Source organism: Ascidiella aspersa, chromosome 1, assembly GCF_963924565.1.
Source record: "Ascidiella aspersa chromosome 1, kaAscAspe10.2, whole genome shotgun sequence".
Taxonomy (NCBI): domain Eukaryota; kingdom Metazoa; phylum Chordata; class Ascidiacea; order Phlebobranchia; family Ascidiidae; genus Ascidiella; species Ascidiella aspersa.
Window position 1 is genome coordinate 11,653,789 of NC_139447.1, and position 14,594 is coordinate 11,668,382.

General features: G+C 38.9%; 2 protein-coding genes across 2 annotated transcripts; both read right to left on the reverse strand.

Moving 5' to 3' along the window:
* Positions 1–75: 75 nt before the first annotated feature.
* LOC146167515 (dynein regulatory complex protein 8-like) lies at positions 76–2,244 on the reverse strand. The gene is made up of 4 exons (XM_083389201.1): positions 2,156–2,244; positions 1,425–1,556; positions 865–970; positions 76–438 (listed from the first exon to the last, which is right to left on the reverse strand). Exons 1-4 carry the CDS (start codon positions 2,184–2,186, stop codon positions 213–215), a joined length of 495 nt encoding a protein of 164 aa, XP_083245327.1. The 5' UTR covers positions 2,187–2,244; the 3' UTR covers positions 76–212.
* Positions 2,245–4,082: 1,838 nt separating this feature from the next.
* LOC146167516 (uncharacterized) lies at positions 4,083–14,213 on the reverse strand. Its single transcript, XM_083389202.1, has 14 exons — positions 14,088–14,213; positions 13,786–13,858; positions 13,540–13,635; positions 13,159–13,320; positions 12,761–12,919; positions 12,250–12,402; positions 11,742–12,012; positions 9,988–10,103; positions 9,470–9,599; positions 8,922–9,074; positions 7,410–7,504; positions 6,276–6,467; positions 5,665–5,813; positions 4,083–4,939 (listed from the first exon to the last, which is right to left on the reverse strand). The coding sequence occupies exons 2-14, from the start codon at positions 13,817–13,819 to the stop codon at positions 4,730–4,732; spliced, it is 1,920 nt and encodes a 639-aa protein (XP_083245328.1). The 5' UTR covers positions 13,820–13,858; positions 14,088–14,213; the 3' UTR covers positions 4,083–4,729.
* Between the last annotated feature and the right edge of the window lie 381 nt (positions 14,214–14,594).

The following is a 14,594-nucleotide window of genomic DNA, read 5'->3' on the forward strand; positions in this document are numbered from 1 at the left end:
AGGTAAATCATCATAAACTAATGTTTTACTAAAGTTCTAGTTCAAAAATCGCGAATTGTACATCTTGTTATGTAAATCAGTCTTCTGAAAAACGCCATCCAGCAAAGAGTATATCAACAATGCTTAAAAACAATATGTAAAAACAACCAGACTGCGTCAGCGTTTTATTCAAGAAAAAAGTATAAAAATCTTGCCCTTTATGTCATCACTCATCATGTATCTTCAACAGCCATGACGGAAACATAGTCTTTGTAAAGCACCACTCCCCTGTCAGGGTCAACAGCAGCTGATAGGAATTCGTCCATTTCTTCCTGTGTGAATGGTTCACCCTCTTCAACCATGCATTTTGTCAGCTCTTCCTGGGCCAGGAAGCCTTTTTGTTCTGTGTCGAGCACTTCAAATGCTTTCAAGAGCTGATCTTCTGGTGCTGGCTTGTACCTTGTAGTAATATGTGGTTAAATGTTTGCATTTGGTCAGGCCTTTAAAACACCAGAAGCACGTGGCTGAACTACAGGTCGGAGGGGCTTTAAACCAGTGTTTTAATGTCTCGACTAAATTGCACTCAACTCACTATTTTCTAATAACTTGACTTGACTAAAGTCTTTCAAGCAAAACAATTTGGCTTAAGTCATTTGGTTTAAGTTAGGTATTTTCAAAAAACAGTTTTTTTTTTTATAAAACCGGGTTATGGGGCTAATGTATGGGGTACAATTCAATGCAAAAGCTAACAAAGGAATTAAAAATCCGATAAAAGTTCACAATAATGATCCTTTGATATTGTCAACAAATGCTAAAAAATATTTTACCTTGTTTTTTCCTTGAATTATTATTGATTTGCTTCATTACAACAAAGTTAAATCTTACCTGTGTTCCATTAGTATGTGTGTCATCATAGGAAGAAACTTTTCAAAGCGAATGTATCCTGTTGGTTCCTCTTCTTCGATTTCGGCAAGCATGTCATGAAGTTCGCCTAAATAAAACTAATTCTGTAGCAATTTTACCTCTTCATAAAGATAACAGAAGGTAATTATTTTGAGATAATGTCAGTAGGCTAAGAAGAAGGGAAAATAAAACTTTACTCTTGACATTGTAGCAACATTACTCAGTTATAACAAAATCATATGTGGCTATTGAAGGCTAAATTCGGGATTCTTAAAGAATATAATTGACATTCCATCTCCACTAAAATGCAGTGAATCCTAATTTTTTCAACTACACTATTTTTTGTCCTAAACACTAAATATTCACCTTTTAGTATTTGCTTTAAATGATAAAGTAAACTGATGTCCAATTTGTTTTCTGTGTAATGCTTCAAAGTGTATTATTGATCAAACATAAGTTAAACACAATACATTAAAAAAGCTATCACATTGTTAGGCAAATATTTAAGTTTGTAAAACAAAGGCAAAAACTTAAAAAACTACCTTCTGATGGACAGCAACCAAGCGATCTGACAATAGTTCCTATTTCACGGACATCAACAGTTTTATTGGATTCATGATCAAATATATCAAAGGCTTCAGTAATTCTTTTTTCGATTTCGGCCAGCATTGACTCTGCAAAAATATGTTTACTTGTTGAGTTTCATGGTTTAGATACAGTTAAGTGTTTTGTATTTATATTAATAATATTTTAGAAAACGATATTGAATTGTTAAAATGACAAACTTCACCATGATGATATTGTTAAAGGTTGTACTGATTTTATGAATAAACATATTAACATAACTATTTGCTTGAGAATATATATATACCCGGTTTGAAAGTATGGCAGATTTTGAGGTGCAGCACCAAAAAGTTAAGGTGACTGAGGTCAAGCTAGTGAACCAGGTAGGAAACCGGGGTGCAAATTAACTTTTTTGGGGTGCAGGTTGAATCTGTTGATAAAAATCTCGGGTGCACTTGCCCTACTTTCCAAATTGGTATATATATATATTTGTATGTCACTTAATTTATCCAATGTGTATTGAATTGCATGTTCATAAATTAATCATTTCTTTGTGATTCAGTTCCATGGTATTTGTTGTGAACAATGGTGATTTTATCATTACAAACTATATATACGTACTTTATTCAACCTCACCATTGTGCATTGTTTAAACAACAGAATTTTTAAAATGCAGTATTTGCATGGCATATCTATGAATTAAACCTACCAGCTGACTCCTTTTCACCACCTTCCGCCATGTTGGTTATGCGAGCGAAACAAGTTATGAATTTGTTCAAATTTAACAAATATTAACTGCCTATTTAACTTATTTTAGGTACTTCACCTAACGTTACCATGACAATTGGTTTTCCGCTAGTAGCGTATACGAGCAATTTTTTAAAACAAATCCGATACCTTATATGGCAAAAAACTAAAACAAACGGTTCTATTAGACTAGGGTAGATCATGGCATGGCTGTACATTGTTTTCTAAAATTAACGTGACGTATATTATCGTAACTAACATTTTGCACTTAAAATTTGTTTTTGCGAGATCGATTTAACAGACTTCTGGTGCATTTCCCTATAAGTGCGGACAAGAAAGAAACCGATGTTATATGAAGAAAAACAAATTACAAGGCATCAGCATTACTCGGCCTAATATAAATACAATGAACATTACTATTTCATTTCAGTGAGAAGAGCCACAGAATGCATTTAGTTAGGTGATTCACACGTTATTTACTTCATTCATCAGTTAGCGGCTGTTAGCCTACATAATTTTCCAAAAAGTGTGGAGTATGACCATAAACTAGATTATGGTGTATGTGTACTCCAATTTATGAGACTTACTGATTTAAATTCATGGCTAAAAAATACCATGGTGTGAAGTCTCTGGCGCTTTTCGTTCGCGGTGCCTATTAATTAAATTAGTACACCACGAGGTGGCAGGCCAGGTCTGCACTACACCACACAAAGAGACCTCTTTGAAACCACATGTTCTTTTTTAACGTATTATAAAAATTAAAAGCGACGAAGTGATATATAAAAAAAGAAACGTATTTTGCGTTTACGTGTATCTAGCCTCCTCAATTTTTTTAGAGCCGAAAACTGTTTGACGGACCCTAATTAATTTACTAACTGCGCGGACATTTAGTAAAAGACTTAATACTGTTAGCCACAATTTTAAGCATAAACTTTATTCAATTTTTGGTATTAAATATATAGCTTGAGAAAAGTTTTAGCAAAGAATCAGCCGAAAATGTAGGCCTATAACGTGAATTTTACGTTTAACAGTGTCATTCCAGGATTCCTTTCTGTAGGCTAATGTGATTCCATTGCAAAAACATAGGCTACAGTTAGCTGTAATCACTAAGGTGACAAACAACATAATAACGCTAAAATTTTTATTGCTTGTTTTCCGATTCAATTCTGTCCAAACACGGCGAGTTGCTGCTCTTTTATGAAATGTTATAAATAACCAAAAAGGTTCTAAAACGACTTAATATAGAATACTGCAATTTCGCCGAAATACGGAATGCTGCAATTTTTGCCGGAACCCATCATCATTTCTGCTAAAAACTGAAAACACATAGAAAATGGTAAAACGGTTAACACATATTAAAAATACAAATATTAAAAAAGCGTCATAGTTAGTGCTACACTGTAGGCTTACATTTATCGCACAACCCGAAATGGTCTATAACTGGATTTCTACGAAGATATTTGGTTAAATAAAATACGAGCTGCAATCAACATTCAACATATTATAACAACCACTGCCACAAAAAGTAATTCTGGATATTTCTTGTTATATTATCTTACTTTAATTTCTTCCTTCTCAGCGGTCTACTAGCTTCAGGCATATCTACATTCAATGATAGTAGTTAATTGTTCCTTTCATTCACTGTATTGTACTGCAACATCGAGTTTTATCTGATTCTGGACTGTATTTGTATTCCGGTTTGGTTTTTATTATTTGTATTATAATATATATAAAGCCTCTTTAGTATTTTTTATGTGTTGCAGTTTGGAGCAAACCTGAGTATTTTAATTAAGTTTTTTTTAGATATTTTTATACCTTTGTAATTCTTTTGGGTCTGTAATCACCAACTATCAAATCTTTTTAATGCCAACAATATGGTTGAATGATATTGGCAAACAAGTTTTATTCGGTTTGCGCAAAAACGCAAAATACAAAATAAAACTCCACACGAAATGTTATATACAAGAAAAGTGAAACAAAAAATAAATAATAACGTCGTTTGTATTTGTCGGGAACTAGTATAAAATCAGCAATTGGTTAATGCTGCTGCTGGTTCACAATCAGACAATGCTGCTGCGAAGCAAATACAAAACAAACACAATAAATCTTTGCAAATTAACAATTTCCTAAAGCTGGCAAGCATATTGAAATGATGCACGTCTCAGGACTTAATCAACAGAGAAACGACCGTTGCAGGTCGCAAAGGTAGGTAAAACACATACGTCACGCTATAGTTTGAAAATAGCTGTTCGAACCGCAAAATTATCACGCTTTGTAATAGGCCTATGACAGACATATAAAGTTACAAGTTATCGACATAAATGCACTCGCAAAAGCAATCTATGGGGCTTTTTACCAAAAGACTACGCCGATCGCTGCATTAGTAATGAGTATTTGCCAATGACAACAAAACATCCACAAATAAGTTGAAATTTGAATGTACGAGAGACGCTTGAAAAAGCGCCCATCACTCAATTTTACAATTGCATACGGTGACCGGCACAACTAAAACAGCCCTTGAAGAAATTATTTAGAGTTAATCGCAGCAGTAGTTCGTCTTCATGTTAATCCAGTCTTTGTAATGCATGACGTCGGTGTAGACAGCAGGCTGACGATCGAAGTTGAAAGTGTTGCAGCTGGGTGAACCGAAACTGGTCATTCCGAACAGGGTCCATCTAAGATTGCGTCGGCCGCTTCGGTCAACACCAACCACTTTGGGTCCCACCAGAGGTCCGCCGGAATCACCCTGCAATTAAAAGAAGAAAAAAATATTTAAAAAAATCGATTGTACGTACCACATCGTATTAATAACAATTATATGGTATGCCCCTATAGAAGTTGTTTTTGTTTTATATTGTATTAGAAGTTTCTTAAGTTTGAATTTTAATACGAAATCTAAATAGGTGGAGTAAATCGATATCAAGTTTGTGAAAGACGTTTCGATACATACTGGGTATCATTATCAGGTATCACCCTACTTACAAATATGACAAGTCTATCTTGGAAAGCAAAAGTTGGACTTTGACGCAAAGTTGGTCTTTGACGCTTTAATTGGTCCTTAATAAAACTGTCACCAATCTCAAACTTAACATAGTATTTCTTTTCAGAAACTAAAGTTTAACCGTAAATTGTATACCTTTGCCATTCTGCTTTAACTCAATTGTGATTGTGTCTTAATAAGCGACCGTGTTTTAATCTTCAGTATTTTATTTAAATCTGAAAGTTGCCCATAAATTTACATGGATCATATATGTGACCCTAACTGTCAAACATCAGCACGCGGTCGCCTACTACAATATATATATTGCACTTTCAAGTATGCAAATTGTCGTTGGCTTCGAGGAACTCGAATCCTATCACTCCGGCTTCATTTTATCATATCGAAGCACAACACAAGATGATACATAGCTACCATTGGCTACTTCACACTCCCTAAATACGTTTTTCGTTATACAATTTTCTAGAGCTTACCGTGCATGTATCTTGTTTGGACTCTCCTCCAGCGCATAAAACGCCTGGTGGTCTTGTGACGTTAAACTTGGGCACTTGACGTTGGCAAACGGTTTCGTTCAAGATTTTCACTCCAAGTTGCTTCAAGTTCTGATTGCTTTTTCCGACACCTATACAACAGTGCAATGGTTGCTTAATCTGGTAGACTGGTAATTTAGTATAGTTTATGTATATGGCCAAAGAAGACACCTATATACCAGTGAAAAGGTTGCTTAATCTGGCAGACGGATAATTTAATATAGTTGATGAAACTGACCAAAACAGGCATCTATACAACAGAGAAAAGGTTGCTTAAATATAGGCAGACTGATAACTTAGTATAGTTTTGAATGGCCAAAATACTGTAGCATATACTTAGTAACATCGCAGATATTTGTTGGAACAAGTTCCTAACTCTTAATCTACATAACAGTATTTACAAAGCAGAGGCACACCTAGTCGGTACGGTAGCTTTTTTACATTTTTATCACGTAACTACGTATAAACTATATGTATTTTGGGCAAGTTATAAAGGGCATTAGCTATAGTGTGAATGTTTTGCGGAAAACACGAAAACAGACAACATCTCTTACCTTTAGTCTCGCCCCAGCCAGTTGCCCAAACGATCTGATTTGCCCTGGCTCGAACGGTGGGCATGCAAACTGGCTGCGCGTAGTTGTTGAATTCGATCGGTTGCTTCAGTCGCATGACGGCGATGTCGTAGGCCACCACTCCCCTGATAACACCACTGCGGAACTTGTCGTGGATCTCGATGAAGTCGATATCTGGACGAAATAGGTTAAAGTAAGCACGCGCCGCTAAAATTGGGACTGTTGGTCAAAAATTGAAACCCGAACCCGGACGGGGAATACTACTGTTTAGTCAAGATAAAGCTTGTCCATTTATCTGTTTATTTGCTGAATTTATTTCTAATAAATCGATATTGGTTTTATAGGATAACCTTGAATATTATTTAAACACTATATGGCAGAAGTGTCTGCTCCGTGGATGCCATTAATTATATCTTTCTATTGGAACCATGTTTGCTGAAGGGGGTGTATTCATCTTTAAGTGCTTTTAGCTATAGGCATAGGTCTATTTTTTAGAAATTAGTTGTTCAATATTCGTGAGTCAGGGATAAGATGGGATTTCTGAAATTTTCCTCTTTACTCGAAATCAGTTTGCGAGCATGCTGTGACACGTGTGGTAATCTCGCGCAGCGATATCGACTTCAAAGCCTCCTGAAATCGATTCCCTGCTATTTGATGACGCGTCTATAGTTGTCGGAATTGTGCATGACGCAATGCGAGCGCTCTCCGCGCGACGTTTTACAGCTAGAGGGTGAAACTTGGGAATGTCGCTGGTGAAAAATTTAAAACGCCATCGCCAAAGGCAACACCGATTTTATATGTATGGAACTACTTCTTTAACAATATCACCGTAAACGTAATAGTCCCCGTAAACTTCCACACGTGCCACATGGTATTGAACGTATTGATTGGTGGGCTTCTGTTTACATTTATTAAAATAAACTTTTATAATTTTGTTTTACTTTTCCTACACAAACCTTTAATTAAACCGAGTTCGAAAAAAGCGAAACCATTAATTCCAAGAGGGTCAACATTGCTCAAATGTCATACTTTTTTGGCAAATTATATTGTTGAGCAAACAGTTGCTGCTTAAAAACGAGTAGGCCTATCTGTCAATAAATATAATGATCGACTCACCTTTACGTCCTCTGAAAGTTTGGACTTGCTTGCCGGCTGAGTATTTCAATCCCATGAAGCGTCCGACGTATACAGTGTAGAACAAGGCATCCAGGCTAAAAGCAGATTTAAAAAAAACGGTAACTCATGGGTCATTTAAATTGCAAACAGTCTTCTCATTATGGAGCGCCTTTGAATTCGTAAATTTAAAATTACGCAAAGAGTTTCAGAGTATAGCCCTATACATTAATATTACACAAATATTATATCTATATACGACTTTTGCTATTAAAATGAAAAACGCAATATCTTCTGTTTTGAACATTACTTATACAACTAAATACGAGAAAGTTTTAATGATTTAATCGCAGGCTAAAATGCTGGATTGTTGATGGTTGCAAACTGCTTGCAACATGAGATGTGCAAAATACGCATTTAGTAGATTGTCGTTTGCACAGGAGCATGCTTTAGCCGTTCGGCTTTTCGGTTTTATTATTTCAACTTGACAGCGCTCTCCAGTAATCGGCGTTATAAAGCTGTGAACTCGCGGGTTCTGTTTATTATTTTACGTCGCTCGACATCGTTTCGGGAGTACGGCCGTGGCATAATTATACAGAACATTCGGTCGGGTGCAAGCACCGGTCAAGACCGTTCAAAGCCTCGCGAATTGTTTGTTTTCTTTTCGACGATGAAACAACAACACCTCGCAGCGAAAGCTCCGCTGTTCCCAGGCAAGCAAAATGCACGCAAACTTGTTTTCCTGTGCGCTGTTTAATGTTTGTCACAACCGAAGTGGTTTACACACTGTCGCTTTCTCTTTCGGACGCGATTGTTGCTTTCTCATGCCTCCGGATACGTGGTCGATAAAACCGATAAATAACAATCGTTGTCCAACAAAGCACGCGCGGCGATTGGTGACGACAGTGTTTACGGGACTCTGCTTTTGTACAAGCAACAAGCAATTTAAACTCTTGATTAATGAAGGAACGATACGTGCAGCGACGCAAGACTGCGCACATCGTCGCGTCCTGCCTTTGTTTAAGTTTAAATCATGCAAGAGGCTGCTTCTCCATCATTTTCAAATACGTATCACTCCAGCGAACGTTTAGTCATGCCTCATATTGCGGAGCAGTGCAAATCGTAGTTAAATAAACAAAATCGTATGAATTGGAACTGATAGGATGTGAATATCATGAAAGGATCTAACGCGATATCTCGTTATCCGCACAAAAACCCAGTAAAACGTTTTACACTTTTTTTGTGTTTTGCAGAAATGAGACACCGCAAAACTAGGTAAAGTTGGAAACCTTTTTTTGTTGCGAAAATCGAACCTAATATGCCAGAAACTCTGAGCTATAAACATTCCAAAATTTCATCGCCTTCCGAACGATACGAAAACGAGCAAAAGCTACGAAAAAGAGCAAATTTGACAATCCCTTTAAATGTTATTTACAGTCTGCTTTAACGTTGTGCTAAGGCCTAAGCCAGGTTTTAAAGCTTCTATAGGCACATTCATAAGAAACGCGTACTCACTCTGGCGTTTGGCTCCGTTGGGTTTGTCTGTTAAAGCAATGGGCAGCGGTGACGATCCAGTGTTTGCAGATGATGGAGCCGCCACAAAGGAACTGCTTCTTTCTTTCTTTCTTCTCGATCATAACGGTCCACGGGTGGCTGAAGGGATAGGCGCTGTGGAAAGACAAAAAAAATATATTTAAATAATAATCTAAGCGCAATTAAAACTAAAATCCAAAGTGTGGGCATGCTGAGAAATCATGAAAATAAGTGTGTGATTTTTGTTTGAATTATTTCGAGCGTTTTGAGACTTTTTAACTGAGATGACAAATAAAATGTTCGATATTACTTTGGGGCGGTCGAAAAGTTTATCGCTTTTAATTATATATGCAAATATTATTTTTATTCACGTTCGATTCGACCGCTTTGTACTGATATTGTAAATAAAGTAGAACAACATGCGCCGTTATACCCGGTTTAACTAAAACCTTAAATCGCTTTACAACAAAAATACACAACAGTCCAAAACAGCGGCAAACTGCACGACGGCCCCAGGTACAATGCATTACCTCGTTCCTCCCACGATTTTCTTGGTTGAGGATGGAAGGCTGATGGGTGAGCCGGGGTAAAATCTCGGCTTGCCACAGTCTCGTGGGTAGCACCGCTGGAGCGAGGGGTTTCTTACTCTGTATCGGCGGCCTGTAAAAAACGGATGAAACTTTGCTGAAAAAATAGTCGGCGATTATATGCTCAGTATATGAATAACAACGATAACTTATAGTTTGGAATTTGAGATTTCTTTTTCAACAAAATTGTAGTTTTTGCCAAGTTCATTGCAACGAAACCATAAGTGAATTTGCATGTCGATTGTAAGTCACTATTTGACACCACGAGTTGTTCTACAGGGTTCATTAGATTCAAATTACCAGCGTGGTGGAAACATAAAATAAAAAACAATCGAAACTCTTTGTAATTGGAATCTTTGCGTTGGCAGCCCTTCAATATTGTTGGCGTTTCTGACTTCTCAGTACGTTTTAATTTTGGGGGCAACAAAACAAGAATATTTGGACAGTATGCCGTAACTTACATCGTCCCCAGCGACAGTAGGATCTGAAGATGAAGGCTGGCTGGGTGGTGAGCACTCTCGGCTGTCTTGTAGTGGTCGGGATTGCGGTGGTTGTGGTCTTTGTTGTGGTTGGGCGCCTGGAAAAAGAAACAACAAATCAGGTTGCTGTTGCTCGTCAAAACAGTACAAGCATTTACTGGCAAGGCGCGCAGGAAACGAATCGTGCCAAGAGAAATGCTTCCCCGGTTTCTAACATATAGGTCATATTAGCGCTGATTGATCTGTTCGCGAAACGGCGAAATACCTCGATTTCCGTTGATATTTTAATGCTATCTGATTCTGCGATCGAAACTAGGTTGTTGTGTGTGTTCACCCAAAAGCGATTTTAGCGTTTCGATTGCAGAAACCTGCAGAACTCAAACTTCGCAAAAAACTTATCACCCAAAAGCGATTTTAGCGTTTCGATTGCAGAAACCTGCAGAACTCAAACTTCGCAAAAAACTTATCTTTAAAGGCGCACACAAAAGTGACGAGCGCACACCTGCACCTGTGCGATAGGGCGCCTAAAATGCTAAAATTGCATGTTGTCACCAGTAAACGATTCCGGTTTAAGTGGAACTGGTTGCAAAAAAGTCGACCTTTTAACGATTGCCAAACGTTGTCGATCACGGAATAAAAACCTTTCACAATTTCTTGGTAAAGAGAGTAGACTGATAACCTTAAATGAGAATGTTGAAATTACATTCTAATTTAAATTTACTTTCGCCCTTAGCAGTTTGCTCTTTATGGGCTCCCTTCAAATTGACGCTCGCCCATTTAGCATTTACCAATATGCGTCTTTGCGCGACCTTAATTTCACAAGTATACCAAACAGATCTTTTGTGCGCATGCACAATGCTTTCACGAATTCAAAAAACATACCACGCGCTTAATCCCCAGCGCCTCGAATGTGTTTACGCTTATGCGCAAGCAGCACGAAGCCTGTCCGTGGCCTACCCAACCGGTTGCTGGTGTCGCTAAACAGGTTTGGCCGACATTATCACGGATGGCATTGCGCACGAAGGGCGCGGCTGAACTATGCCCCTGCTGTGATTTGCGTCCGGGCGGCCTAATGGCCAGAACGCGTCCATAAACTCTTAAAACCGACAATGGGTTCGCAGGTTACACCCCAGGTGTGATTTGTCAGGAGAAAATGCGAACGCGCTGAACTTGAAAGGCCGGTCCCTCGTAAACCGAGGTGTATTCGTAAAAATCTTTGCTATTTGTGAGTTGATTTTTACGCGGTCTTTGGATTTACAGATTTGGGAAAGTGAGATTTAAAGGGCAGATGTGCAGCCGCAATTTGCACTGTATTTGCGGTGTGTGACTTTTGACATTATCCGCTAAAGATCATAAACTTCTCAAACTGGTGTTACAAAAGCTTGATCGATATATGCCATATATATTTTCAGTCCATTAGGTTTCAATAAAATGCAACTATTCATAATTTTTATCACTAATATTATTTTGGAGTTAAAAAAAAACATGAAATTATTTACAACAATTGTGCACATTGACCTAACCTAACAACAGATTTGTAGAGTATAAGTATAGGTTGTGTGTGCACTGAACTTTTTGCACGTAATTTTTCACTGTCCTGCGTCGCACAATAATAACAACCGTATCACTAACGTACGCCCATGTCGTCATTAAATAATGCAATGCACTAAAGATAATTAATATATATTAAATATATGATAAAAACAAAATCGACAAATTGGACCGGTCGAACTTACGGAGTCGGGGTTGTGGTCACGGTCCTGTTCCTCTTGCGTAGCAGCTGCGAGATGCTATTGCTGAGCAGATCCATGACGGAGTATTCCTCGAGCACTCCGCCGTTCTTCGAAAGGATCTGGAGGAAGCTCTCCGGTGTGGTGGTAGCGGTAGTAGTGGCGGTCGTGGTCGGAGCTGCGGTGCTCTGAGTCGCCTGTGGAACGTACACGACTTGGGAAGACGACGAGCCCGCAGGCCTGTTGTTAGTGATTGCAGAAATGGGCCTTGGTGCGTCTGTGGGGAAAATAAGTAAGTTTCGCACTTATCCCCAAGAAACTTTTTTTGGCGTTTGCCACTCTTGGAGACACTCGGGCTCTTTTACATTAACAAAGCATGATATTTTAAAATTAACGCCTCGTGTAAAGTAAAACAGCTCAATGTATACACTCGCGTTCATGTGCTGCGCAATGTTTACAGAAAAAAATAAACGCCAAAAGTTATTTTTCCCCGATTGCAATATCTTTCTTTTACCTTCCTGGAAGTAGCAGACTCGGTTGTTTCCGACCATTTGCGAGCAGCAGCCCAGCGCGAGACAGTCTCTCTCGGCGTAATCGATGTTGGCGCAATATTTCAAGGAGCCGCTCGGAGCAAGACAGCGGTCGGGAGGACAGCTTCTGATGGAGGCTGGAGATCAAACGACGCCGGTTAAATATTGCATAGGAAGGACTTAGGTGGAAAAAACGCCTCTAGCCGTAGAATTTGCCTTTGGCGAAACGCAATCGAAAAATTGTCGATAATTTGGTGAGAAACATGTTAAGAACGGTAGCACCTCAATTTACTTTCTTAGGGAAGGTTGTAAAAATGACATGGACCCGTACTTCGGAAAGGTTGAAACGTTGGCACTTTAATAAAACTTGGTCGGAAGAACAATTTTACACTTGAAGCAATGCCTGCCAGCAACAGTATATTCATGGACCCCTATGTTTAACATTAAGGTTTCCATGGTCTTAAATCGTCCCGAAAACTGAACGAATCGACTTACGTGCTGAGAAAAAGCATTTCTTGGTCGGTGACAATTCACTGGCGTCGTAGCAACAGCCGACTCCGAGGCAGGCGTTCATTGAGGTTGGACCACCACCGCAGGGCACGCGTTCTTGACGAGGAATCGACGTGCAGTGGAACAAGCAAGAGCCCCTAAATTCTGCAATTCAAAATGTAGTTTATCAGTTTAGTCGCAAACCCGCAAGTTGTAATACCCACAGTAAATGCATTTTTAACGTCTCACGCTAAGTGTACGTCACTGCACGTATTTTTATACCTTACAACATATTTTTATCCCCACAACGCGTATTGATTAAAACTAAAGACTGGAACACTCAGCGCATTCTTAAAAAAAGAAGGCATCTTACTGCCTAAAAGAAGGCATCTCATTTCACTTACGAACAGCAGCGTTGGTCAAAGCGAAGGCTGGGATCTGCGGCTGCGGGTTGCTGGGCAGCAGCACTGCTGGCAATCTTCCGGCAGCTCCAACCTGACCCTCGGTATCTCCGCCGCTGCTGCTGCTAATGTGTTTGTAGCAATGGGTTCCATTCCAACAGCAGTCTAAAAGATGTATCGTTGTTATTCGATATGAAGTGTTTACCGTTAGGTCATGTGCGACTGGGCACGTTTAGTTCAAAAGAACTGGCTAAATATTATTATTTCAGTCTTTTATAGCCTAACGCTGAAATTATTCTCAACTTCTAAATCTTTCGTATCTTGTGGTTATAAATTACCACACAGATTCAAACACAAGTGTTTTTTAATATCGTGCTTCCTTACACGCTGCAATGCAGTTGAAGCCGTCTGTTTCGTAGCAATTCACTCTATTCACCTCTTCGATTTGGCACGATTGCGCCGTAACCGCTACCAGAAAGTCTAAAAAAACACAGAAATATTTTCATGATTGTTATGTAATAAACGTAACACAAGGTATGGCCAATATTAATTTATTTTTAAAATATGATGCTGTAAACCTGTCCTGTATTTAGTTGTAAACGAAAAGCACAAACTAAAGGTTAAACTTACACAAAAAGCAGGCGAGCGTTAAACGCAGAAACATTTTTTGGTGTTCTGCTCGTTGATTTGGATAGCTTGATATCTGAAAAAAAAAGTGTTATATAATTCGTTTGATAAAATAAATTCAATTTTACCAGCCTCGTTATTTTATTTTATTTCCGAGAGAGATTTAATTGTCCCACCTATAAGTCCAACAAATGCCGAACTATAGTTTGGGTCGGCGTTTTTATCCTTATACAGTTATACTTGCAACATGCGCGTTTAGCCTATTTTTGTGAAGACAAAAAGTGCAAGTCACGCCCTCTGTTTACCTCGTGACGCCGATGATCGATTTTCGTGAGATACTTGCGCAGTGGAAGTCGCCTTCAAGCCAATTTAGTGCCAATTCACGCAAAACCTATAGTCAGTGTATTCTGCGTTGCGCCACACGACGATCTGCCAACAATAAAAGGCAAATCGTTATTGTGCTTGATCAGTAAATGCCGTAGCAAACCGGCATTCGTGCACGACAACAAAAGTCAAATGGGGGAAAGGGCAGCCGCTTTTGTTTCTCACTACTGACCTATTTCTATGTAAAAGCCTACAACTACGAAATGTCCGCAAAACGCCCGTCCAGTGCCACAACAGTTTCACGTCTTGTCTCGACTCTATGTTATACAATGTGGTGATCCGGTAACCGAGCGCCATTCTTCAGTGTGTTGGTGCGTTGGCTTTACTTGAAGCCGCCCTTCGTAACCCAGCAACTAATTAAGTAAGTTACCGACGGTTTGCGGCCGGGCCCGAGCAATTACGCCGCTTTGACCTGTGCTTTACGACCG